The sequence below is a fragment of the Benincasa hispida genome, chromosome 6 (genome assembly GCF_027475165.1).
Source record: "Benincasa hispida cultivar pf3 chromosome 6, pf3_genome.v1.1, whole genome shotgun sequence".
Lineage (NCBI taxonomy): Eukaryota > Viridiplantae > Streptophyta > Magnoliopsida > Cucurbitales > Cucurbitaceae > Benincasa > Benincasa hispida.
Window position 1 is genome coordinate 49,580,902 of NC_143483.1, and position 27,994 is coordinate 49,608,895.

The 27,994-nt window shown below is 32.5% G+C and overlaps 1 protein-coding gene across 3 annotated transcripts; it reads left to right on the forward strand.

The window, feature by feature from the left end:
- The first annotated feature begins 23,804 nt into the window (after positions 1-23,804).
- On the forward strand, positions 23,805-27,747 carry LOC120079962 (uncharacterized). Of its 3 annotated transcripts, none has more exons than XM_090314629.1 (12): positions 23,805-24,095; positions 24,168-24,221; positions 24,296-24,347; positions 24,453-24,526; positions 24,606-24,736; positions 24,941-25,046; positions 25,222-25,358; positions 25,463-25,768; positions 25,864-26,460; positions 26,855-26,965; positions 27,164-27,232; positions 27,511-27,747. In XM_090314629.1, exons 1-12 carry the CDS (start codon positions 24,071-24,073, stop codon positions 27,514-27,516), a joined length of 1,668 nt encoding a protein of 555 aa, XP_090170755.1. In that variant the 5' UTR covers positions 23,805-24,070; the 3' UTR covers positions 27,517-27,747. The 3 variants fall into 3 exon arrangements, 2 of the variants coding, with proteins under 2 accessions (XP_090170755.1, XP_090170756.1); XR_016530097.1 differs by having other exon boundaries at positions 23,874-24,095; positions 26,860-26,965; XM_090314630.1 differs by having other exon boundaries at positions 23,889-24,095; positions 24,614-24,736.
- The last annotated feature ends 247 nt before the right edge of the window (positions 27,748-27,994 follow it).

Consider the following 27,994-nt stretch of genomic DNA (forward strand, 5'->3'; position numbering starts at 1 on the left):
ATCCGTCTTCCAAAGATAATATGCATGTCTATTTGGATAAAGTTGAGTTTTTGGGCCGAATACTTAAAAATAATAATAATAATACAATCAACTTTGTGTCTAATTAAGACCTTACGTTGTCAGCTGGATATGAGTTCACAACTTCCCACACTTCACACCTCTGCTTATCTCAAATACTCTGGAATGATTTAGAATTTTTTTAGTTATGATTCAAATCTTAGTATTTACCTCTTCAATAAGAAAAATCTTTGTATTTGTAATAAATTCATGTGTTTAATGAAAAATATATTGAAATATCTTTGTTTATTCTATTTGTTTTTGTTTTTGCTTTTTTTCCTTAATACAACGGAATTGAGAATGTGAACTAAAGAGCTCTTGGCCATTAACATATACCTATGTGAATTAGGTCAAACTTATTTAGACTCTATTTGCCTACCTATGTTCCTACAATTTATTCGATATTTTCTTTCTAGGCAAAAAAAAAAATAATAATAATAATAATAATTACTTAGACATTAATTTAAACCATAAAAAAAGATGAATTGACAAATAGATGATTTGAAAAGATGGCCATAAATAGAAAGGTAGAAATCATATTAATCCAAAATTGAACAAATCAATAATAATTTGCATCCCATAAAAATTTGACACGTTCGTGTTCACCTAGTAAGTTCATTTCAACTTTTCTGATTTAATGAGATCTTATGAAGTGGTTGAAAAAACAATTTGATACACACTTTGGGATAAAATAAAATGTGATACTTGAAAAGAAAGCAACAATAATGCACTAAGTCAACTTTTATTTTATTTTTTTTTGAAGAGATAGATAAATTAAAAATACATGGAAAATCAAATGTATGTTAATTTTTACTATTTTTTTTTGGGCACATAGCCTATTAAATGGTCCGAAAAGCCTAATGACAAGTTATTGATTTAAATAAAATTGGAAGTTAAAATATGTCATATGCGTTTTTTTTTTTTAAAAAAAAAAATAAATTTGAGAGATCAAATTTAAACATAAAAGTTTGTAGATTAACTTTGTAATTTACTATTAAATCATTTACGTTGAAATTTTACGACTTTGTTCAATCTATACTAACATATTTTCTAACTTTTCTTTTTTAAGAAAAAAATATGTGGGATAAGAAAAATTAAACCTCAACTTTTAGTCGAAGACGAGACTTTGAATGGATGAAAAGTTGCTTTCACCTATATGGAGGCACGACTTTCCAATCAAGATTTTGGACTTTGTCTGCCAAGGACTTGATTTTAATTTGTTTATTATGTTCTCTTAAAAACGAGTAAACAAATTTTTTTGTTGTATATGAATATCAAACCTAATAAATTGAAATTTTATGTTGAAACTTTGGATTAGCTCAATTGATATAAAGTATTAATGAGAAAAAAAAAGTTAGTGGTTTTAAATTTGAATCCACCTACCCCTATTAAAAACCATTGGTACCATTTAGATGTTCTACATGAGTGAACCCCGACCTATAGTGAATTTTCATGTAAACATAGAAATGTAACTTTAAAGGTCGGTTTGATAACGATTTATGTCTCGTTTGTTAACTATTTTATTTTTTGTTTTAAGTTTTTGAAAATTAGGCATATTTCTTTTATGTTTCTTACAATATTTTGCATATGTCTCAAGTACAATCGTTGAATTCTTAGCCAAATTCCAAACACAAAAACAAGTTTTTAAAAGCTGTTTTTTTTTCCAAAATTTTGCTTTGTTTTTTAAACCATTGGGTAAAAACTAGATAATAAATGAAGAATTTGGAGGTGGAAGTAATGTCTATAGACTTAATTTTAAAAGACAAAAATAAAAAAATCAAACCATCACCAAACGAGATCTTAGTTTTTTGTTTACTGTTTTTTAAATTTTATAATTGTTTTATTCTACTTTCTTTATGATTTTCATCTTACTTAAATAAATAATTAAATTATTTAATTAAATGTTTTTTTTAAAAAAAAAAACTTTTTTATTTTTCAAAACTTGATTTGTTTTTTAGAACATTAGTAGGAAATGAAAAAACCAAAACTTGGTTTGTGTATTTTAGTAAAATTACTCCATGGTTTGTTCATTGTTACTTAATGCTTGATTTGATTGAAATTAGTCCATTTATATAGATTTTCACATTTTTATATATATAAAAAATAAGGGATGATTTTAAATACAAGAAAAGAAGTAAAATATTTACAAATATTGTAAAACTTTATCGATAGACGACGATAGACACAGATAGTAGTCTATCGTTATCTATCTTAAATAGACGGTGATATTTTACTATTATTTGTAAATATTTTCAAATGTTTGATCATTTAAAATAATTTTCCAAAAAACAAATATATAGAATAAGCTATTGAAAATTGGCCAACATGGGCAACATAAAATTTGCACTATTATTGTCAATGTCAAAAGTTCGATTCTCTCATTCTATATATCAGTGAAAACTGAACATAAGGTACAACACTTACCTAATCTTAGTATAAAATATGTTTTTTTGGAAAACACCATTTTAGTCTTTAGGTTTTGGGTCTAGTTTCCATTTGGTCCTTAGGTTTCAAAATGTTGCATATTTAGTTTTAAGTTTCGAGATTGGTTTCAATTTAGTTTTTAAAATTCAAAATGTTATGATTTTACCTTTGATATTTGAGTTTTGTTTCAATTTAGTTATCTAGATTTCAAGATTTACGCTTTAGACTTTAATTTTTAATTAAATATTCATTTTCAGTTATCAGCCTTAACGTTTATTAATTGAACTAAATAATTATTAAATAAAATTTTAAACTTAATTTTAATAATGATAAAAATAGTAAAACATAATTCTTTTACGTCAATTAATAGTCTACACAAAAGATAGAAAATGAGTAATTAGTGAAAAATCAAGGTTAAAAGTATAAATCTTAAAACTTAGGAACTAAATCAAAACAAAAACTTAATTTTTAAGGGTGACACTGTAATATTTTGATACCTACAAACAAAATTGAAATCAAACTTAAAACTTAAATATTAAAATGTGCAACATTTTAAATTCGATAGGATTAAATAGAAACTAATTCCAAAAGTCAGAGACACAATTTTTTTTTGGGAATTTTCTCCTGTGTTCCATGAAATAGTACACATAATATGCTTAATATTTTGCGACAACTAAATTAACCAAATAAAATTGAGTTAAAAGATCTTTATTAAAAAATATCTATATAGGGTATCTTTGGAAAAGAAAAATATAGCCTTGGATGCTGGCTCAACTTCGATGTCTTCCTTAAAAAACAATATATTTTTTTTATTATTATATTTGATTTGCTCAATTCAACGGACAGGATCCGATAAACCCGGCCCTTTCCAGCTTGGAATCTATTCATACTTCCCTTTCTACCCCTTACTTACGGGGATGTTCATGGTTTAGTTCGGTTTGGGATTCACATTGAGCTGAACCGAAATGTATTTTCTATATTTGGTTCAATTTTATGTTTTTTTTAAATTTTTTTATTATTTATATGTTTTTCATATTTTTTAAATTATAAGTAGTTCGGTTCGATTCGATTTCACAATTTTTTTTCTTTCAATTTTTTATGTTTTTTCTAATTTTTTAGATTATATATATTAAAAAAATGGTTCGGATTGATTTTCAAATTTGAAACCGAACAAAATGCAATAATCCGTTTTGAAAATATATCAAACCGAACCGAATCATATTAATTCGGTTTCAATTTGGTTTAGCATTCGGTTCGATTTTAGCGGTTTCAATTATCATCCAACTCTACACTTTTTTCCTTTGCTTCTATACGACACCGTTTTGAGATGTATACACATTACAATTTTACATTATCAATATCCGATTCTCATTGATATTTCTCCAACCTCTTTGTTCCACCACTTGGGGACATCCAATCTAAAGATTTCGTTTGTTTCAAAAAACACAAACAATTCTCTGTTTATAAAATAATTTTGTATGATCAAATATTGTACAATCGAACTTCATAATGTTTTTTAGATGAAGTTTAAGGGAAAGGTAACTGTATATGTAACAAATTTTAAATTGAAGCAACAATATTGTTAAGATACGAGAAAAGACATAAAAATTAAACATTTTAGCCACTAGAAAAGACAACAAATACTTAGCCCTACCCACTTGGTACCATTTAGATTTGTGTACAGAGGAAATCCCATACTCTGGTGTGTAGAGACAGATAATGACTCCACATTGACCATTCAATCAGTATTTTAGATACTTCCTACTTTTTATATATAACAACTATAATAAATAACATTAATATACATTCAAATTTGGTCCATTTCTAATCAATGATTCAATCTTTTTAATGGATTTTGTTTTATAATTTATAAATATATTACCTTTTTTGTCCTAATATTGTTCCTCCATGATTAAGATGAGAGGAGCACAATATAATCCTCACAAAAATTTAATCCAATACATATGGTACCCCTCTTGTAAAATTTGAGAAAAGGACATGAAATTTTAGATTAAAAAGATTGCATGAATGCAATTACATGTATAATACAATTTCCAATATTCAAGATTCCCTCATTTTGGACATATATGTTTATTTTACAGAACAACTGTTAAAACTGCGAACAAAATCTCACATTGGTTAGAGAAGAGAATGATTATGTGTATATAAGTAAGGACAACTATCTTCATTGGTATGAGACCTTCTGGAGTAGTTCCTAAAGCATAGTCGTGAAAATTCTTATTACTTAGTAGAATTAAAAAGATTCGTTCTTTTGCCACCCAATCCGATTTCATCTTTTATGCGTTGTATATTTTGATTCACATTACCTAGTAGAATTAAAAAGGACTCCTAGGAACTTAGCAAGGTCACTCTCCTTAAATCAAAAAAGCTAGAAAATTCATCCCTCTCCTAATCGCTAAGATTAAGTTTGAGAATAATTTCAAATTTAGAATAAAGCAGTTTTTTGAAGTTTAAATTATAAATCAAGTGACAATTCACATAATTAGATATCTTGCTTTTGATGAGGATAAAAAAGAAAAATCCAATCTTGTGGGGGAAAGAAAAAAGAGAAGGATTTTGTTTTACTTATTATGGGGTTGGATTGTTTGGAAACAAATAAGTGTAAGTGTAGGGTCAAATCAAGAGGAGTCACCATTAGAAAGAGGAAGAGAGAAAGGTGTATTATTTGTAAAGATTTTGCAGGCTTCCTCCCAAAAATCTATGTCCCACATCTTGTCTTCTTCTGCTTCAATCACCATTTCATCATTTCTTCCATTATCAAAGGACCCAGCTATCACTCAATTTTCTCGTCTTTCATTCTCTAAAATTTTTCTATACTATCGTAATATCAGTCATCATGCACGTTATCATATTTAAGAATGATGTAGAGTCTGACAACATTAAATAATTTTTTATAAACAAAAGTTACTTAGGTATAAACATAAAGATTAGTAGGTATCACGAGAGTATTGCCACAATCTTTGGTCGTTTCATTCTTACTCTTGTTTATTTGAATCCTTTGCTTCTTCTATTCTAAGCCCTTGTACTCCAAACCAACCACACCTCTCCCTCTTATAACACCAATGTACTTTCACCTACCTACTTTTTTTTTTCCCAATTGAAATGAGTAAATAGTACTAATTAAAGTAATATGAAATATGTTTTACTCTCCCACTCGGTTTTATGACACGTGGGAGTTTTTTATGTCGTGTCTTGCTTCTTTATTATTACTGTTATTTTTTTTTAATCTTGTTGCATCTTTATAGTTATCTAAATAATTATAATAAGGGATCATTTTTCAAATAATAAATCATTAAGGATTTGAAAAATACGCATTTTCAAAATTAGAGAGATTGGTTTATATTCACTCGTAAAAGAATTGATACAAATTTTCAATCAAATCTCATTCATTCTTTGAAGTTGATGGAGTGGGCTAGTTCGCTCCATGTTTAGGACTACAATTATAATAGTTGGTATTTTCAACTATTATAATCTATAACTAACTATAATATTACTATTTCAAATTTCTCTTCTATTACAATGTTTAATACTTCATACATATCCTCATGTTTCCTATCCATACTAAAATAATCTACACCCCTGATACAGATTATTATAATCCAGATTAAAATAGTTTGTACCCGAGACTCAAATTATTATAACCTACAAACTGTTGTAACCCACCTACTATAATAATCAACTCAATGTTCCAAAAGTTTCTTAATAGTTTGGCAAAATATTAAAGATAATTCTACTTGTTTAAGAGTGCTTCACTTAAAAATAATTTTGTCAAATAATTTATATTCACTGTGTATATGTTTTGATTACGTGGAGTAAATAATTTGTTTTTTTCTCAAATCATAATCCAACTAACACACGTAAAAAGAAAAAAAGAAAGTAGTCATACATATAATTTTATTGTTAGATATTGATCTGAATTAACTTGCTTTTTGGCCAAATATTATATATTTATTTACAAAAACATATAAATATATAATATATTATTTTTAACTTTCTTGCTTCAATATTTGAGGACCAATGGGATTGAATTGATTTAACTATGTTATCTCATTGGAATCTGCCAATCTCTTTTTGTTGTTGGTTGAAATTTTGCTTTAAAAAGGACTTTAATTAACTTCTTATTCCTCTTTAACCAAAACAATACTCCCTTTTATTACTTTTTTTCTTGAAAAAAAAAAAACAATACTATTCTTTATTAACCACGTGTCGTAAAATGTGTGGTGGAATCTAAGAGAGGTGTGTTGCCCTTTTTAGGGTAGTCCTTAACTTATCCATCCCCTTCTTGTGTTCTCTTGCTTTTGGGTATTAAATTGTCCTTGTTTTTGTGAGATTTTGACCAATGTTTTCTAAGTTCAAAAGAGATGGAGAATCAAATCTTTTAAGATTAGGGCATTAGATTCATGAATTTTAAAACTCTAAGCATGTATAATCTAAAATTAAACAAAAAAAGTATAGGTTTTCTTTTATAGTTCTTTTTATATATATATATATATATATTTTAATTGTACATAAAAATAATTGACTTATTTTCAAATCAAAATATTAGTACTATATTTGTCGATTTGGGAGTGTTTAAGCCCTAACTTGCATTCAGTGGAGTGGACTATTACAGTCCGCTCGATGTTTGGGTCTCTCATTATAACAGTTAAAATTTTCAATTATTATAATTTACATGTTTCAAATCTGTTATCTAACGCTTCAAACGATCAAGTACGGAGGTCTCATTGATTGAGATGTAGCTAACATAATGTTGTCATAGTTAAATTTCTTCCTCTGCCTCATGAACATAGCTAGCACACTGTTAGTGAACTATATAAATATGTTGTTGATTTTTTATAGTTTGGTTTATCTTTATTCGTCGATTTCATAATACCACGTTTAGCTATAGTCAATCTATTTGAAATCCTTATTGTCTATAATGTTTACAATTTTGTAATCATATTTGTTTATCATTTGTAACTTAGATTAAAATAGTATACATCAAAAAATACATGATATAATAACTAACTTAGCATTCGAAACAACTCCTTTATGATTTGCAAAAAATTGTATTTCAAGAAGTCTTAGATTGGTGATTCAGTATATATATATATATATATAAAAGATGATTAATAAATAAAAATTATCCTTAAACTTACCTACTAAACATAACCTCAACTTTTTCAAATAACCTTAAATTATATTGAAATCCACCTTTTGAACAATATATATACACATTGGGACTTATGCAACCCACCAAATTAACACAAATGTTAGGTGTGGGAGACATCCAAACCCACATGCTAAGCAATATCATAGACCAAACTTTTCACCCTAAATTTAATTACATAAATTCGCTCCGTTAATTTTAAAGTAAACTTGACTTTATTTTAATGATAAAAGATTCCAAAAACTTAAATTTTGGAATTAGATTGTGGTACTTTGAAATTCGATGGATTTTTTTGACAACAATAGACTTTGCTTGGTAATCATTTAGTTTTTTGTTTTTGTTTTTGAAAATCAAGTCTATTTCATCTATATTTTTTTTAATCATGATTTGCATTTTTCTTAAGTACAATGGTTGAATTCTTAACCAAATTTTAAAAAAAAAAACAACTTTTTGAAAGTTACTTTTTTTAGTTCTCAAAATTTGACTTAATTCTTTAAACCATTGGTGAAAAGTAAATAAGAAAGGAAGAAATTTGAAAGCGGAAGTAGTATCCATAGACTTAATTTTTTTTAAAAAAATAGATATCAAGTGAGGATTTGAACCTATCATCGTTCTCTATGTCAATATATGAACAAAGAAAAAAAATTATTGCATCCATTTTTATGCAGATCAAACTACATATTAATGAAATTGTACAATATGAAAGTTTTCTTTTCCATTTTTTTCTATGTATAAAAAAGGGTTGCGTAGATTGTACCTAATCATTGTCCCATAAATAAAGATTTAACTAATTTAAAAGTGTCAAATTTGTATAGACATCTGTGACGTCATTTATTTGATTAAATCTTCTCTGTTTTATATATGAATGGATGGTGTTGGGCATATGGATAGAAGAGAAAGTAGCCATAAATGCTTGAGATCTATCATTCACTAAAATTCAGAGACACTATCTTCTTGAATTTGTCATGTTACAACAAAGTTCCAACATGACAACGTTATATCAGGGAGGGAAAAAAAAAACACTAATAATAGAAGACAATAATAAAATCTATCACCTGAATCTTACAGGACTCTTTTGCAATTTTTTTTGTTTTATTTTTATAGATATCTTTTAATTTCTTTCTTATAAAATATTTGTTCGGCCTTCATTTTCTAATGTAAGCGTTGCTAGAGATAGAAGCTCAAAGCCCGGTTTAACAACAAATTAGGCCCATAATTGCTTGGCCCAAAGCCCATTTTAAAACTATTTTAAATTCATTTTCTTCTATCAGGTACTCAATATTTCTCACACGACTAAATTCTGTATTAATTTTTCAAAACCATTAACTTACTGCCATTTTTTAATTGCAGATATTTCTCTTATGGTTAAGAAATAATCTACAAAATAAAATATAAGTTCGAGTCTAAAGGATATATTATTTTAAGAAATTGTCTAAGAAATGATAAATTATCAACTTAAATATATATATATATATTATAAATTATCGACCAAAGAAAAACAAAGATTAATAATATGTATATTCCAAACCTAATGTCTGTTTTCTTGTGGAGATTACTTTACAAAGGTAAAGTGTTTGAATTCATGCATCGCATTATTGACATCAGAATAATCAATTTTCAGCAAAAATGAAAAATTTTAAGATATTAATAAAGCAAATGAAAATTTAGATTTTTTTTTTTAAAATTATTTCAAATGGTAAAACTGTCGAAAATATTTATAAAATATAGCAAAATTTAGAACTATCAATAGTAGACGCTGATAGAGTCTATCTAGAAGTCTATCATATCATTGATAGTTATAAAATTTTGCTATATCTTATAAATATTTTGGTTAATTTTTTTATATTTAAAAAAAATCTCTCTCTTTTTTTTTTTTTTTCATTTTTGAAAAAATCTTCTTGAAACAAGTAAGTATGAACAAAACACACCTAATTAGGATAAAAAAAATCTTAGCATCACAACATTCTTATTCTTCCTAAGAAAAAGAAAGAAAACTGATAATAAAAATGTTATGGAATCGAAAAATAAAGAAAACAAAAATAGTAAAACAGTAGAAAATCGAAACCGAGATTTATATGGTTAGTTATATCCATAGATAGAGATAGAACAAATTATTATTAGAGAGAATAATTCAAATTATATATGTATATCAGAGATGCCTTTAGGGTTAGGTTATAAAGTTTATATAGCACATTTTTTAAATCATAGAGTTAAAATCGTGAATAATACAAATAATATAAATACAAATATAACTTAGCTATTGTTCCAAGTGCCAGATAATAAATTTAAAGTATTTTAATATAGACAAACAAACAATTGTACGTGTCGGAAAGTGAACGATAAAATTATAAGATTTGTTTAGAAAAACCAAAAGGGATATCACCAATTTGCTTGGGGAGCATAACAGTGGCATCCATGAGAGAAAATATGAAGTGGGACAAGGTAGAGAGATTGATTCACAAATCTGAAGTGAATTTTCTCTGTCACACAACTTTCTTGAGAAAACTGAGGGGAGAGAGAGAGAGATGAGTAGGACCTAATAATAAATTAGATGAACAAAAAAGCTGCTGTTGTAAGAAGAACTTCTATATTTTGGATTTTTGCTACATTTTACTTTTACCACCAACACATTTCATTTTTCACACACATATATACTTTAATGCACGACATCTTTTCCCCCATATATTGGGATGGGGGAGTCCGAGAATGGATGATCCAAAATTTAGAGGAAAAAAAAAAGTTGTCATACTTTTTGAAATTGAGGATTTTTCTCTTTATTGACGTTTTTAAGTAAAATAACACAAACATAATCTCGCACATACATATTGTTTTGCAACACAAAACCGGCAAGAACAAAATCCATGGAGCAAACAAGGGAGAGGAAGGGGAAAAAAAACATGAAATAGGAGGTGAGGGAGATGAGAAGATTGATAAAGAAGAGGAAGGAATAAGAAGAAAAAGAAGAAAGAGAGAAAATTGAGAAGACGAAGGAAAGAAGAGGAAAAAAGAAATTAAGGATAATTTTGTAAATTTGATTGATGATGATATAAGCAACAGGTTAAAATTCTTAAGTTTCAAAAGTGGAGCAAAAACCATTTCAAAATTGGAATTCTGTTATTAAGCTTTTTAATAAAATCATCTAAGAATGAGATGAATACTATTTCTATTTATTGTCAAAATCATTTGAATGATGTAAGATTTAATAACATTCCTTCTAGTGAAAAAGGAAAAAGAAAAAAAAAAAAAAAAAACCCTAAGAAAAGATAGAAACTAAGAAATGAAAAAAGACCATAGATTTTGAGGGAAGTCATTTCGAATAGCAAGTAGGCCCATGTGGGGACCTTCTCAATCCAAATTGCCAATGACAAGCCAATCTAAACATGGTTTGCAAGAGAGTCCTGAGATGTTTATGTCTAGGAGTATACATCGGTTGGTCGATGTCGGTGTTAGGAGAAAATTGACATCGAGAATCGTTCAAAAAATGGTGTGAAATTTGATCCACGGTCAGTTGATTCATTTTTTTTCCAATCAAAGCCAAAGGTGAATGAAAATGAAAAAGTAATTGATGAAATGTTATTTTTAGATTAACACAATTTGCAACTTTTTAAATTTAAGTCATGGTGGTGGGTCTGAAAATTAGACAACATAAACAAAATAAATTAATCAATCATGAAGACACTGGACTTGGGTTTCGATTGGTGGTAGTGAGTTTGCTTTCATACTTATTTAAAAATAAAAGTAATAATAATATTGGTGTATGTGCATATATATATATATATATAATATATATATATATATATATATATATATATATATATATATATATTGTCGGTTGATCGGTCGATTTTCTAAATTTTTTATAGGAAGATCAATAACTGACCGATCAAGACCTAGTTACGATCAACCGACTTTAATTTGGTCAGTTTCAGTCGAATCGATTTCCAGTGCCTTTGTATATACCCTTACTTGTGTCCATAATAACAAGTTGAAATTTATTGTGATGAATATGCTTTTTTTTTTTTTTTTTAACCAAACTTTAAAATTAAAAATTAATTAATAAAAACAAATTTAAATGTGAACAAAAAAATTTGTATTAAAAAAATAGGTAATTATAATTGGTAATAATTTTTGGGACTAATATTTAAGTGTATAGGAATGTTTTTAAACAATTGAAGATATAGCAAAATCTATTAGTGATAGACTTCTATTAGCAATATAATCTATCAAATGGATTTTGAAAGTGGATCTAATTTTTGCTATATTTGCAAACCTTTTTATATCGTGTTATGTCTACTAATATTTTGAGCTAATTACTATATTTGTAACAACTCTTCGAAATTCTCATTTTCTCCAAACTCTTAATATCATAAATATTTATTGAATTTTCATTTTTTTAAAAAAATTACCCCGAATGTCTTTTTTTAATTTTATTTTTAAATGATCACCTTTCCGAGAGAGACAAAAGTAAACATGATAAGCTTTTTATGTTCTGCTTCAGTACATGAAAACTAGTACACTTACACAATTGCTTGCTCTTCTCTCTGTGATTCCCAATTTTTCTTTTCAATTTTTTTTTTTAATATTACAATATAAAATAATTATATTATTGAAGATTTATGGAGGTGGAAATTACTTTTATACCTACAGCCAAAGACCACTTGATTCTGGGCTCAGAAATTTAGAGAAAAAAGAAGTCCAGTAGGCTTCCCTAACAACAAACCATCACTCACTTCTGGGCCGGAAAGGCATCTTAACTTGCTTCCTCTTTATGGGCCGTAGATCCATCCCATCTTGATTTCCATTTGGTCCATGTACTTTAACTAATTACAACGAGTAACACTTTTACGATTAATAATAAATATATAGTAACAATTTTAGAGAATTAGATTTTATCACGGGTAGACTTCTATTACAGATAAACTCCGTTGATAGATTTCTATTAATGATATGGTCCACCACTAATAGGCTTAGAGAGCTAAATCTAAATTTGGCTATATTTGTAATTTCTTTTGCATTATACTATATCTGCAAATGTTTTAGGCCTAATTGCTATAATTTCAAGTGTTCCCTATACTTTATATTTAATTGCATCGAAATAAAACCTCTAATCATGAGATTGATATTACAAATTTTATGTCACTTGAACTATATGTATTTTGACCATTTTAATATTTTCTAACGTTAGTTGTTGTTGATTTTTTTTTTCATTAAATTTATTGTTATTATTTGATTAAGTGGATAAAAGCTTAATTCAAATGACAAGATTTAAGATCTATTGAAAAATATAAGGATTAAAAATAAAACGAAACATAGAGTACATGGAAAAAAAAAAGTTATTTTGACTACAAAATATCGCGGCTAAATTATTAAAAAGAATACCCATGTTCTTTTTTCAAAAGCTTGCAATATTATATTTCAAAAACTACATTTGAAATAGAAATTTATTAACATGTTAGATAGAAATTGAGACTTTAAAGAGGTGCAACAGTGATCTTGAATAGCCTTGATACAAAAATCCTAAAAATTTGAAAATATGAAGCATTTGGTTATTTGAACCCCTAATAATAATAATAATAATAATAAAAAAAGTCTAAAAAGTCTAAAAAATCAATACAACACAACTCCAAGGAGAGTTAAAAAAGGTTTCATTTTGATGAAAGACCATGAGATAAAGGAGAACTACTTCTCTAGATTTGAACATTTAACAAGCAAGTTGATAGATATTTATCTGAATGCTCAAGCATGCAACTCTAGATCAAAAGCTGCAAAAAAGATGATGATGAATCTCTATCATCAACACACAGAGAAAAAATATCATTCTTAAAATTAATCCAAAACTATTTCATATAACCTAATAACTAGGCTTTTGATAGCCTCCTAAGACTCTAGTGTGTGCCACATCATAAATCTTAGTAATTACAAATATCTTTATTTAATATGTTTTATAAATGAAAAAAATGGAAACAATAAAACTACATTTAATTATTATTAAAAAGATATATAAATAATAACCTTGAACCTTTGGTGATTCATATCATCCTCTTGTAACACCCAAAATTTTCAGGGAATTTTTGTCTAATATTTTGGTTTTATTTTGGTTTTTGAGGTTGGAATTTAATAAGTGAATTGAGATCATTTTAATGGAAATAAATGAATGAGAATGAAATTTTTGGAATTTGATTTAGAGGTTTTGGAAGTTGAATTAGGAAAAGAACATAAAATATTCTTTGTTTTTGTTATTTTGGGAATTAGGGTTTAAGGGAGAAGGAAAAGTATATAAATATGGGCTATTATCTCCTCGTATTACGTGCAATTTCAGTCGCACCATCTGTCGTGCTTTGTTGGCCTTTTCCGTTCTGCCAGAAACTTAGAGTTTGGGTAATTTTTTTGATGTTTTAGGGTGTTCTTGGGAACCCATTAAAGATTGGGCTATAAGTCCATTGATCTTTTGTGTTTGGATGTAGATTCGAGGTCTTGAAGGAAAAACCGTACGTTGTCCAACAGGTTCCGGGTCTATTCTAATGAGATTTGGGTAGGTTAATTGGAGGTTTTGAGATTAGTTATGGTGATTAAAGTTAGGTGCTTATTTTGGAATTTAAAATTTGCTGATTTTAGGGATTAATTCAAGGTTTTTACTCAAAATAAAGTGGCCTTTGATTTTTTTTTTTTTTTTTTTTTTTGCACGGGCTTAAATTTGAGGTAAGTGATGTACTATTGGTTCGCTCCTGAAACCTTTAAGACTGTGTTTGCACTGAAAGCATGATTATGTGTTGATGTCTTCAATTGCTATGACTTATTATGGTTGGCTATTGAGAGTGTTGTAGAGACCCATGTTTACGTGACATAAAATATGATCTTATGTGAATGTTTGCCATGTTTGATTAATGGATGAATTTAGAGACTGTTTTGAAATCTTTTAAGCATGAACTAAGACTATGCCTTTATGCTTATGATTATGTTGTACTAACCGTAGTTGTTAGCACTCTTATCGAGCTACGCATATTGCATTTTGTGAGCCTTCGGGTTCACATCTTGTGCCTGTGTTACAGTGTTCCCTTGGGATCGTCATTTATGCTTATGAATGTGCCCTTCAGGGTCACTACCTATGAAAGTGTACCTTCGGATTCGTCCTTTATGCTTATGCCTATGATGCGTAACGTACACTAAGCCCCGATAGGAAGTCTAATAGTACACTCAGTGGGCTCAATTGTGGATCGCTTATTGGGTATATTTATATACTCATCATTTTCCTTTCATGTTTTTTAGGTAAAGGTAAAGATAAATCGACGAATGACAAGAAGGATATGTGACCCGGCCGTTTGGACATGTTATTGCTTCCACACTTAGGTTTCATTTGATAGGGTCTGATTTAGGAGTCTAGCATTTTAAAATCCATTTTTTTTTCATTTATTAATTTGTTTAATTGCTATTATTCTAAATTTGGGTCAGTGATACTCCGAACGGTGTTTTCAGGATTTTATTATTTGAGTTTTATTTTATTTTATTTAATTTTCCCTCGAGGAATTTATTATTAAACCTATGCATGCACATAGTAGCGTCCTAGAAACATGATAGAAATTTTGATCGTTATAATTGGTATCAGAGCCTAGGTTTTAGGTTCTATAGACTGACTTAGAACGTGAGTCCAAAATGTCCCTTATGACCTACAAACAGATATTTTGCCATCGCCAGGTATGTCCCTTAAAAGAAAGTTCTCTAGAAATTTATGCAGGAAACTTTACCTTAATTATAGTCATAATTGACGGGATTTCTTGTAAGTGTTTTGTTAAAGTGTTCTGTGTGGTTATCAGGATATGGCACCACAAACCAGAGGAAGGGGCAGTCGAGGTAAGAATGTCATTGGGGAGCAGGACCCTGATGTACAAGACCCTGAGGTGCAAGAGACGAGGGACCTACCGCCTCTTGACCCTTCTGGGTCAACTTGGAAAAAGGTTAGGAAAAAAAGCGGGCCTCGAAATTCGATCATGCCCCCACCAAGACCACCACCCTCAGAGATTCTGGTAGAGTACACTTCCATAGCTGTAGCAATTGGGAATGTTGTCACGAAGCCTGTGGTAGGGCAACTAAGGGACATTGTGGTCGAGCAAATAACTCCGCATGCGCAGTCGCAGCAGATGGCACCCCCGTCGGCCCCATTATCTCAAGTTCAAAACCAAGTCAGGGTACCGAATCAGGCTATGGTAGGCTCTTACTTTGAGGACAATTATCTACAAGACTTCCGAAGTATGATCCTCTGATGTTTAATGGGTCCCTAAAAGACCCCACTAAAGCAAAGTTGTGGTTGTCTACTGTGGAAGGGAGTTTTTCAATACATGAAGTGCCCTGATGAGTAAAAATTGAAGTGTGCTGCTTTTGTTTCCGTCAATAATGCTAAGCGTTAGTGGCACTCAACTGAAATAATGATAGAAGCTAATGGATGGTAGGCAACGTGGGACCAATTTAAAGAGTGGTTCTATGAGAAGTACTTCTCTTCCCACGTGAGGTAAAACAAACAGGCCGAGTTTATGAATTTGAAGCAAGGGACCATGACAGTGGAAGAGTTCGAGAAGAAGTTTGACAGATAATCTTGCTTTGCCCCTGACCTGGTGTCTACTGAAGCGAAGAGAGTTGAAAGATTTGTTTAGGGGCTTTAAGACGGGGTGCGAGGTATTATGCAAGCATTTGAGCACTTATGTAGCAGCGTTCCTAGTGGCGGCATGAATGGGTTGTCGCTTGGGGCTAGAGTTCTTGAAGTCCTTGATAGCAGAACCCGCCTCGGGGCAGAAGAGGAAAGCTGAGAAAAAAGCATTGGAGCCCCCGCAAAAGGTTTATAACATGGGCAGATCGTTGAGGCACATCAAGCAGCAAGCTACTAATTCAAGAGGAGCCTGGAGGGATAGACCGGTGTACAAAAAATGTGGGAAGCATCATTGGGGACGTTGTCTGATTGGTATAGGGGTTTGCTTCAAGTGTAAATAGACAGGACATAAAACCAATGCCCTAGAAATGGTTCTGGAAGTATAGAAGGTCACCCCCGAATTCACATCAGGGAAGTTCAAATCAACAACAACAACAGGGTTGAGTTTACGTCATGACTCGCCGTGAGGCAGAAAAGCCAGACTTAGTGGTGACAGACACACTCCCTATTTCGGGACATTATGCTTATGTATTGTTTGACTCTGGTTCGACAGATTCGTTCATATCGTCTACATTTGTGAAGCATGCTAGTATAGAGTTAGAGTTGATGCACTGTCACACACCCTCTCGACCTCACCTCTCGAACCCGAAAGAAGGCGCGAGGATGGAAAATACCACCCTTTTGTGATACCTACTACCGATCTGAACCTATTTCGCTCACTAAACTTAAAGCCAAGTAAATAAACAACAGTTTTTTAGCTTAACTTATTTTATTACAATCAGTATAACGTTTATATAGTTCCTAAACTTAGCTCAACAACTCTAGACTCTTAGTTACAGAAGTTTATAACAACAAACTTAAATTCCAGAAGTGTGCCTATGGTATGGTAAACCTCGACCTTAGCAGCATATTGGAATTCTTCTCTTCTGCTACCTGGGGGGAGAAAAGAAAACATTTGGAAAACATGAGCTAGAAGCCCAGTAAGTGACAATTTATATGGAAATAGGTTTTTAAGATTCATTTTGGGGAAAACATATGCAATGCATCCAATCATATAACCACAACAAAGTATACATATACTCAGTCTGCTAACTGAGCATATCCTAGCATGATCGCGTGTATTAAATAACACTGTTTCCACGAACCCAGGAAATCCTTCCCAGTCACCTAAATTATCCCGTCGAATGTGCACATGTCAACAATATCCCATTAGTCATACTCGGGTACGCTGACAATCCCAACCAATTATACTAACAATTCTAGCCAAACGCCCACGAGATATGATAACAATTATCCTCGGGTGATGTTTCAGTTCCTGTCACATACACAACATACATGCATTCAATCCCGCACACAATCAAGTAGTAAAAAATATTTTTTGATCATGCCATAAGTTTCAAAAATCTAAACCTACAACCAACCCTGTATCTATATATCTATATATCTATCTATCTATCTATCTATCTATCTATCTATCTATCTATCTATCTATCTATCTATCTATCTATCTATATATATATATATATATATATATATATATATATATATATATATATATTACACACACACACACACACACACACATATATACAGTCACATCATATATTACAAGCATAATAAGTAAAGGAAAACCACTCAAAATCCTTTGGGCTAATTCTTTAGGGTTTGCACGCCTCCCCTAAGTGTGTTTGTCCTTGGCACACTTCAATCGTCTTCCCCTTTGAACCCTAATCTCCAAATTCAACTTCAAGCTCAAATTACTTATTTTTCCAGTCATTATTTTAGGAAAGTTCCTTCTACAAACTTGTTTAGAAATTCCTTAAATTACTTACTTTAAAATATGAGCTTCAAATTCCAACTCTAGAGCTCAGAATCTCAAGATTCCTCCACCTTGCCCGTCTATCCCAGATTCTGTGAACACCTCTTGGTTTTCTTTAATTCTGATGGGCCTCCTCTACAAATTTCTCATAGCAGCCCTCATACACAAACTACATTCAATTTATAAGACATTGGCTTAAGAATCACCTAATTCACATGAGTAGTTTGAGAGCACTCACCGTTTGAACTTGGTGTCACCGTATGACCTCAACGCCCGGATAACACTTGCACCTTCTGGTCCTCCTGATCAACACATGGTCTTGCTATCAATGCATGCTCTTCATGATCAACGCAAAGCCTTCCCAAACTTGCCCTCAATCACTCTTCCTGACTTTCTTTAAAAGGAATTTGTGTTATGAGCTGAATTAAAATTTTGTTGAGGTATTTATAGGCTTTTAGGATGCTCCAACGCATGACACCTTCTTCTTGTGAACTTTTGGAGTGTCTTCACCTCATTGTGTCACCACCTACTTCCATACCACCTCCGACTTGCATGTAATTTGAGTTTTCTTCCTTATGTATTGTCTAACGCATAAGTCCTCTTTGCATGTCCTAATATATGTCCACTTCCTCCTAGCTTAAGCTCAACCTTCACTTGGTTCAACCACTTCTCCCGATGCTAGCCTTAATCTCCAAGTTTCCTCAACTCATCACATATTCTTCTTCTTGGTCGCATAGCATCTCTTAAATGCATCTCCCTGGTCAACGCATAGCTTTCTTAAACGTATAACCTCACTTGGACTCACTTGGACTCATAGCCTTTGCCATGACCCACCTTGCGTCCACCTAACCTCTCAAGACCAATGCATAGTCCAATGGTCGCACTCTCATTCCAACGCTTAACCTCATGGTTGGCGCATACTTCATTGGCCAATGCATGCCCTTGCACCCATTGTGCCAAACGCTCACCTTACTTAGCCCATGTGTGTCAATGCTTGCACAAGCTTCTTGCCTAAGGCCTCTTGCCGCGCACATCAACTTAGCCTCATTGCATGCCCTTGCCACCACTTCCCTTCCTTGGTAGCTTTACCCAAGACCTTCGTATGCTTGGCCAATGCCTTGCCCTACCGTGCACACCACCTAACCTCTCAAGTCCTTATGTGTCGCATGCTCCTTGCTAACACATGGCACACTCTTGGTCAAAACTTAGCGGTTGACATGTCCCTCATGCCCCTGCCTAGAAAATTCTTTCATGTCATCGCTCGGCCAACCCACACCATGCGTCCATCATGGACTTGTCGAGCATAACACCCATCACTTGGTGTCTTGGTCGCGTACTCCACACTAACACATGGTGTCTCTATGCGTTCAACACTTAGCCAACAAGCTCGCCCAACCTCTAATGACAATGTCATCGCACACCAAGTCTTCTCAACGCCCCAGGCATGCTCCCACGCTCATCACAACCTCATCCAACCTCTACAAGCCTTAGTTGCCACATATCCAACACCCCATGTGGCCATGCCTTACAAACTTCAATGCATGGTTACTCTTGGCTTCCACACTTAGCCAAATTTTTATTAACTAAGACCCAACACAAGTTTACCTGAGACTATACCTATCAATCACTTAGAATTCCTCTTTTTATTTCCCTCATCTCCTAATTTTAACTTATATTTAGACCCACTTAACATGCACTATGTATTGTCAGTTTCTACTCCGTCTGGGAATGTTATTCATGTGGCTCAGAGAGTAAAATCATGTCAGCTTTTAATAGCAGAGTGTATGTTAGATGTGACCTTGTTGGTCTTGGATATATCGGATTTTAATGTGATTTTGGGCATGGATTAGTTGGCTGACAACCATGCCATCATAGATTGTTTTTGTAAAGAAGTTGTGTTTAGACCATCTGTAGAAGCTAGCTTTAAATTTAGATGAGCTAAGACTGAGGCTTTGCCTAGGGTAATCTCAACTTTGAAAGTTAGGAAGATGGTTAGTTAGGGTGCTTGGGGCCTTTTGGTCAGTATGGTGGATGTTAGAGACCCTAAGGTTGTTGGGGTTGTTGCGCTAAATCTCATAGGGTCTCGTAGTTTATAATTGTAATGTACAAACATTTTATTTATGTAATAAAATCTGTGGTGTTTTATTTCAAAATTAGTTGCATTAACGACAAACCAATAAACTAACATCTAAGGCTATCTTGTAGCTTAAACATGTATGTAGAGACATACGAATGGATCATGTCTAAGTGATAACCCAAATGGTCTATAGTAGATGGATAAGGCTGGATACCTTATCTTGGTGACACTATGAGTTTGGGTCACTTTGTAGATGTTACAATTGTTGTAAAGTGCTACAAATGATCTGATCCTGATCAATCATGTGGAGACATGTGAGCGGGGATATTCTATACAAAGGAGTTTGTATAAGACCGACTACGAAATATTAAGTCTCATTATATAACGCCATTCATAATAGAGACTTACATTTCACCAAGATGACCATAGGTAACATGACCTGAATTCTGAGTGAGTTGTGAACTCCTGCCTATGAGGGAGATCCTTTCATTTGTATGGGTGAGAGTGGCCAGATCGCCGACTCAACAAGCCTATCATTTTGGGAATTCGTTTGATTGGGGGGCTGGGAACACAACTACACAAGAAGGAATTCGCTCATTCCCCAATGTCGGGGGTAAGTAGATAAATTACTCCTCTAAGGGCTGATTCCGAGGATTGAACAATGTGGCGCCACACCCCCTCTTGGCCCAAGAAGGGTATGATCATAGTTGGACTATGATTTATTGTTTACCAGAGGGATCAGTGGTATTTAAGGAGTTAGATGTAACTACAGGGGCAAAATGATAATTTTGGCCCAACTGTACTTACGAGCAATTTGTGGAGGGTCATCATACTGTTGATTGGTTATATCTAATAGACACAGAAATATATCTGTAGTACGAAGGTGCAACTGCCAATCTTTGATGGAGTGCCCGACAGTTACGAATGGTGAATAATTTAATTAAAGAGTTTAATTAATTATCCACGTACTGTTAGAGCTTCAAGCTACAAGTCCATGAGATCCTCTCAGTAGCTCAACGGGATTAAAATCAGAATAAGTTCTTGGATTAATTTGAATTGTTCAAATTAATTGAGAGAATTAATTATATATGATATAATTAATTAAATTTTAATTATATGTGATATAATTACTATAATGTATTTGATACATTATAATATTAACTATTTATGAGAGGAAATAAATATTTGAATATGATTCAAATATTAATTTTATGAATTGGATTCATATTGTTAAATTTAATGTAAATGTGATTTATATTAAATGTCATTAGTGAGAGAGAAAAAAAACTATAGGTTATATTGTATATGATACAATATTAAAACTATAGATTATATGTTATATTTGATATAACATATAATTTAATATATATTATATGATAAGGTGGTTATCATATTAATATATATCAAAATTATATATATTAAATACTCGGAAATTACTCACAACGACTGTCAAGTAAATTAGATTTGTTAAACGACAGCTTGGAGAGACTAGATGATCGTGAAGTGTTTCTATACGATAGACACTCAGCTAGCTGATTAGCTAAACGATCGTGCAACTTTTGCTAAACGATTGCATAGCGTTTGTTAAACGATTGGGCATCGTCTATACGATAGACTTTGACATCTCCCACTTGCTCAATCGTTTACATGATTGTCATCCTCCGGTCTCTTCCTCTAACTAAGTCTGCACAGAGCCCACACTTTTGGATTCTCGCACCGAGAATACCAAGGTAGCCATTGTGGTGATATCATACTCAAATCGATACTAGTCGAGGTTCTGTGGAGGTCGTTCATTGCGTTCGCTGTGTTTGTGATCCAGGTGATTGTTGTGGATCGTGTAGTGTAGTGGTCGAAGTGTTCGAGCGTTCATGGTTGTCGTCTTGCTGTGAACGAGCGTTCGTGATCAAGGGTGTTGAAGATGAGTCTTCAAAGGTATATTAATTCTATCCCTTGATCTTTAGAAAAGCATGTTGTAATTTCGATTTGTGTATAGCTTGTTGTTTTCGTTTCTTGACTGTAATTGTGTATGTCCAAATATGAATGAAATTTGGAACGATCCTTCTGCTGCTCATGGACGTCCGATTTCCTTCAATTCGTGGAAAAGATTGTTCGTGATCTAATCGATAGCGAGAGATTAGGTAGACGTGCTAAGCGACAGCGAGAGGTTGTTGTTCCAGTCTTCACGAGAGCGAGAGATCAGTAGAAGAAAAGTTCTTCAAAGGTATGTCTCTCGTTTCTTTTGGTTTTGATTATTAAAGTATGTTGTAATTTGTTAGAAGATGCATAACTATTTTGTATGTTTGCGAATGCATTTAATTCGGTCACAATGGACTTGAAAAGATCTTGCTTCCGCTCATGGGTTCTCTTGAATAAGAGTTCCTTCACTTTTGTGTTTGGATGTAGATTCGAGGTCGTGAAAGAAAAATCAGTGCGTTGTCCAACAGGTTTGGGGTCTATTCCAGTGAGATTTGAGTAGGTTAATTGGAGGTTTTGAGATTAGTTATGGTGATTAAAGTTAGGTGCTAATTTTGGAATTTAGAATTGGCTAATTTTAGGGATTAATTCAAGGTTTTTACTCAAAATAAAAGTGGTCTTTAGATTGTTTTTTTTGCTTGGGCTTAAATTTGAGGTATGTGATGTACTACCAGTTCACCCTCGAACCCAAGTTGATTTGAGATTGTGTTTGCACTGAAAGCATGATTATGTATTGATGGGTTCAATTACTATGACTTATTATGGTTGGCTGTTGAGAGTGTTGTGGAGACCCCTGCTTACGTGGCGGAAAATATGATTTTATGTGAATGTTTGTTAGGTTTGGTTGATGGGTCGCTTACTAAGTATATTTATATACTCATCTTTTTCCTTTTATATTTTTCAAGTAAAGGTAAAGATAGACCAACGAATGACAAGAGAGATCCGTGACCCGACCATTTGGACGTGTTATCGCTTCCGCACTTAGGTTTCATTTGACAGGGTTTGATTTAGGAGTAGCATTTTAAAATCCATTTTTTCATTTATTAATTTGTTAACTTGTTTAATTGCTATTTATTCTAAATTTGAGTCAGGGGTACCTCGAACGTTATTTTCAGGATTTTATTATTTATTTAAGAAAATAAAACTTTTAGTTCTTTTATTTAATTTTCCGTCAAGGAATTTATTCTTAAGCCTATGCATGCACATAGTAGCGTCTTAGAAACATAATAGAAATTTTGGTCATTATACCTCTAATCATTTTGAAGGATTCATCCTCAAATCGAAATTATCACATTATAGAGCAAATTCTTAGTCATGTGATGTAACAATCTAACTCTCCTTTGATCCTTCTTGAACTCTCAACCATGGAGGAGTTCATAAACATGCTTGGAGCAATATTTTCTAAGTAACATCTTGTCACATAATTCTAGATCCCAAGTTTCATTCAACATTCTGACGATTTTCTTCTTCAATGATAATTTTGAAACATTCATGTAATATTACATCTTATATTTTTAAAATAAATAAAAAAAGTCTAGAGATATATTTTAGAATTTAGATCAGGGTTTTTTTTTTTTTTTTTTTTTAAATAGAACAATTATTTTTTGTAAAGTATTGTAACCTCGGTCGATAGTACGGTAAACGTGATAATCCTCGTTGTTGGTTTACAGTTAGGAAGGACCCATAAACAAGAGTGAGACAAAACCAAAATTTTGGCGCCGTAGTATTTGGGGTAGTTATTCATCGCTTCTCTTACCAAAACTTCATCTGCCCCACTCTTCACTGGTTCCTTCTCTCACCGCCAACCATTTTCCATCCTAAATTTCCCCAACTCTAAATCTCTGCTTTCATGTCAAATATCCATAATAATTCAACCGTTTTCATCCTTCGCCTGCCGTTTTTCCCTCAATCATGCCAGGAACTATCAAACTTTCAGGTAATTCTCTCCCATTTCTTCTCTTTACTCCATTACTTTTCCTTCTTCATGCTTCATTTCCATTTCTTTCAGTTCTGGAGTTCATCGACCTTCCCGAGCTTTTGCCTTCTCCAATCTCGATTAAGGGTACCCAAATCAGCTGCTTGTTTGATTTTTATTTTTTGTTGTATTGATTCTGAAATGGGTTCGTTTCATTCCAGTTTCCATGGGGAAAAGACATTACGAAACTTCGGAAAAAGGAGAATTCTCATTGTAATGAAATTTGTCTCTGTCATTTGTGATGTTTATCTTCTTCGTGAACTGGATTTTGTGTGGTTTTTCCTCTGTGAATTATGGCATTCTTGTTGGTGTATACAGTCCATTGACAACTCTGCGAGATGATGTGGTTCTTATAGTTCAGGATGCTGGGGGGAATGAGATATCACGTGCAGGTTTGTTCTAGGAATTTCCCGTTGTTATCTGATTTAGTTAATTTATGAGGCTGATTGGAATGGTTTTGTTTTGGGGAAGGTGTTCAGGCAAAATCAATAGTTGAGAAGGGTTACTGGGATGATCTTTTTCCTCTTGAAGGAGGAGGCTGTGTGCATTTGCAATTCCAGTTTGCTCTTAGTGAAGATGATCGCAGTCGAATTCGAATGATGGTACTTTCAAACCTTTTTTTTCCTTTTCTATTCAATAATGTCACTTTGTTTACTGAATTCCAGTTGATAGTCATCTGTATCATTTGAGTTGTATTATTGCAATCACTGAGTTTAGTTTCACTCACTTGGACCCTTTGTTTGGCATCACGATAACTTGAATTGCTTTCGTTGTTACTTGTTATCGTTTCTACCTTTTTCCCATAGAGAGAAACCGCTTTGAGAAGAAAACACGTTGAGCATCAAGATAAAAATCTCAAAAGCTCTGGAAGCAACCTTGCATCATCTTTTTACCTCAACCGTGAGCTCTCTGGTTAGACCCTGCTCTTTTTTGTCTCTTTTTTTCTTTTGAAAAACCAAATAAGTCCAGAAGCTGAATCTTTTCATGGTTAAGGTTATATAGTAGGATTTTGTAGCTGTCAGGTTTTTTACATTGGTGTTTTCTGAAAGGTTATTTCTTGATTTTCTGAGTGCTCCGTCTTCTCAAGATTCGCAAAAGTGTCTTCTTCAAATTGGGGATCTAAGTGCTAAAGAAGCAGCTCAGCAATCTCCATCAGCATCAACAGAAAATATCCCTGATGAGAATCCAGTTACTGAAAAAACAAACAATGTTCAACTTGATCAGGTTTCAACCACTTTCAGTTGAGGTTTCATGAATATGTAGAGCAATTTCTTGCTGAAGTTCTAATACTTGTTTTGGGATTTTGATGGGTGTTTTATTTGTTTTAGAATGACGCAGATAGAAATGAGGTTAGTCCATCAACAATTTCTCAGTTGCAAGAAGTTGATGCTAATAAACCAAAGGTAAATAACACTGTATTAGTTGAGAGGATGGGGACACAGTCACCTCATGCAAACAAACTTTCACCACCGATTCGTTTGGAAGAAAACTTATTCAATTCTCAAGGCTCAGAGTTATCTGATTCTCCATCAAAAGGTGAAGAGAAGACTGATGCTACAGAGACCCCATCACGTAGGAGAGCTCCTGGCAATGTTAAAAAAGTAATAAGCGCCTTTGAAAGTAGCCTGACTCAGGTATACTGGACGATGCTTTATAATATTTATACCATTCCATAGGCTTATTGCTTGAGTTTATTAATGTTTGAATAAAATTTTGGTTCTTACATCAGGATACAAAACCTCGCATTAAACCTACCTTAAGAAATGCTCACCACAGTGTGGAAGAAAAGCAAACATCTCTGAAAGTTAACCAGTCGAAAAAACCCACCGAGGATAATACCAAACCTATATTGTCACAAACGCCAATAGGCCCTCCTTTTGCAGGGGACTTGACCCATGACTTGGAAAATATCATTATCAAGCAAAAGGAACAGAAACGTAAATTCATTGACACTTCAGATGGGACTAAAATATCTGAGGACCCTAGGCAATCACTAAAGTTAAAGGGGAAAAAGAATCAAGTTGGAGGAGAAAAGTTGAGTAAGAAGGATAAGATGCATAAGGAGCGTGATGATATAGAGTCAAAGAATGATGAATCTTATCAAAAGTTGGTGCCTGAGAAGCCGGACTGTGATAGAAATTCAGTAACAGGTGAATCAGTATCACGTGTCAAAGACGAGCAATTTCCCTCCAGAAGGTCTGGTGGCTGGATATTTCCAGATGAAAGAAGACGGCTTTGCGTCACGACAGGTGGTAATTTGTTGGGAGGAGGGCGCACTAGCTATACATTCAACCGTAAAGCGGAAATGAAGATTTCCATGGAAGAGGTAATCCTGGTTTAAATAGTTTTTTCCCCCTATTTAGTTTCTTAAAACTACGTATAGGTGAAAAAAGTTATATTCATTTGATCTTTATGAAGCAACGTAAATTTTCTTGACAATCTTGCAATTAACTCTCCATTTTAAATTCTTCTTGACAATCATGAAGATCAGAAACTTGCTGCAAAACCACAACCATACTCTTAAGTTAGTCCATGCACCCACTATATGATGATGTGTGTGCACAGCATATTAGTGACATCTTCGCTCTTTAAATGGTCAAGGCCCAGTGTGCAATGAGTGAAAGTCATATGTTAGTGCTTTATTTTGTTTTAAGAAAATACTTTATCGATTGTATCTTGTTAATGGTATGCAATGGATGTGCTTGCACTTGCATCTGCAGAACAGAGGTATCTCAGAAACGAAGGCAAATGGGGGCAAGCGTGATCATCAAGAAATGATCAAACCAGAGAGTTCAGATGATGTAAAACCCTCTGAAGGACCACTTGCCAATGTAATTTCAATCCTCTATGAGGCTCATTTAGATTTTTATCATCTAAAGTGAGATCAATAACTGATTAAAATTGATTAAGAGTTCGATCTAACATGTTTTAACCTTTTAATGATTTAAAGAAATGGTTATTCAATTATTGTGTTTCACTGGGAGTTACAAAATTATTGATGTTTTGCTCTCCCAAATTCTCTTGTTTAGGCCCTAAAGATTGCAATAATGGTTGGGTTCGGGACTCTTGTTCTCTTTACTAGACAAAGGAAAAAGAAGGTATGAGATAATTTTTGTTGAATTCCATGCTTCTTGAGCTTTTACTTTCCAACGCCTTGCAAGAAACTTCTGCACCAATCCATCTTCAAAGAGAAGGAAAAGTAAACCTGTTATTTGTCATGTGAACATTCCTTTAAGGATGAAATTATGCTTACAAAGCATCATAAATTCACACAAAAGGCATCCATATACGCATATCTGCTAGTTGGCATCTAAAACTGTGGTCTTTCCTTCTGTTCCCATGTCTGATACACATGGTTTTATTTATGACCTTACAGAAATAACCAGTTGGATGAAGAATCCATATCAATCCTATTCAAGGAGATCGAAGCTGTTACTTCCATAACTGCAGCCCAGCTTTCTTCTCCCATTCTTTTTTTTTAAAACCGCATATGCATATTAACAAATTTTGGCCTTTCGTACAGAACGTGTCATTGATGTACTTGCAATTCCTTTCTTCACCCCCATTGTATAAATTTTGTGCTTATTTTGAATAAATCAACTTTATATTCTAATGTTCTGTAACTTAGTTGAGGAAGAAGACGGTAACCCACTCATTTCAAGTTGATTCTCTGAGACTATTAACTCATAGATCTTTACGCTCACCCTCTCAAATCTGTCAAGTCGTTGATAGTTGTATGTCATGAGAACATGTTCTTAAGACACATATCTCTCTATTTGAGTTCACATTTGCAGGGGTCAGAGATTGAACCGTCAACCCCATATGGTAATAGATGCTTTATCAACACACACAAACCTTTG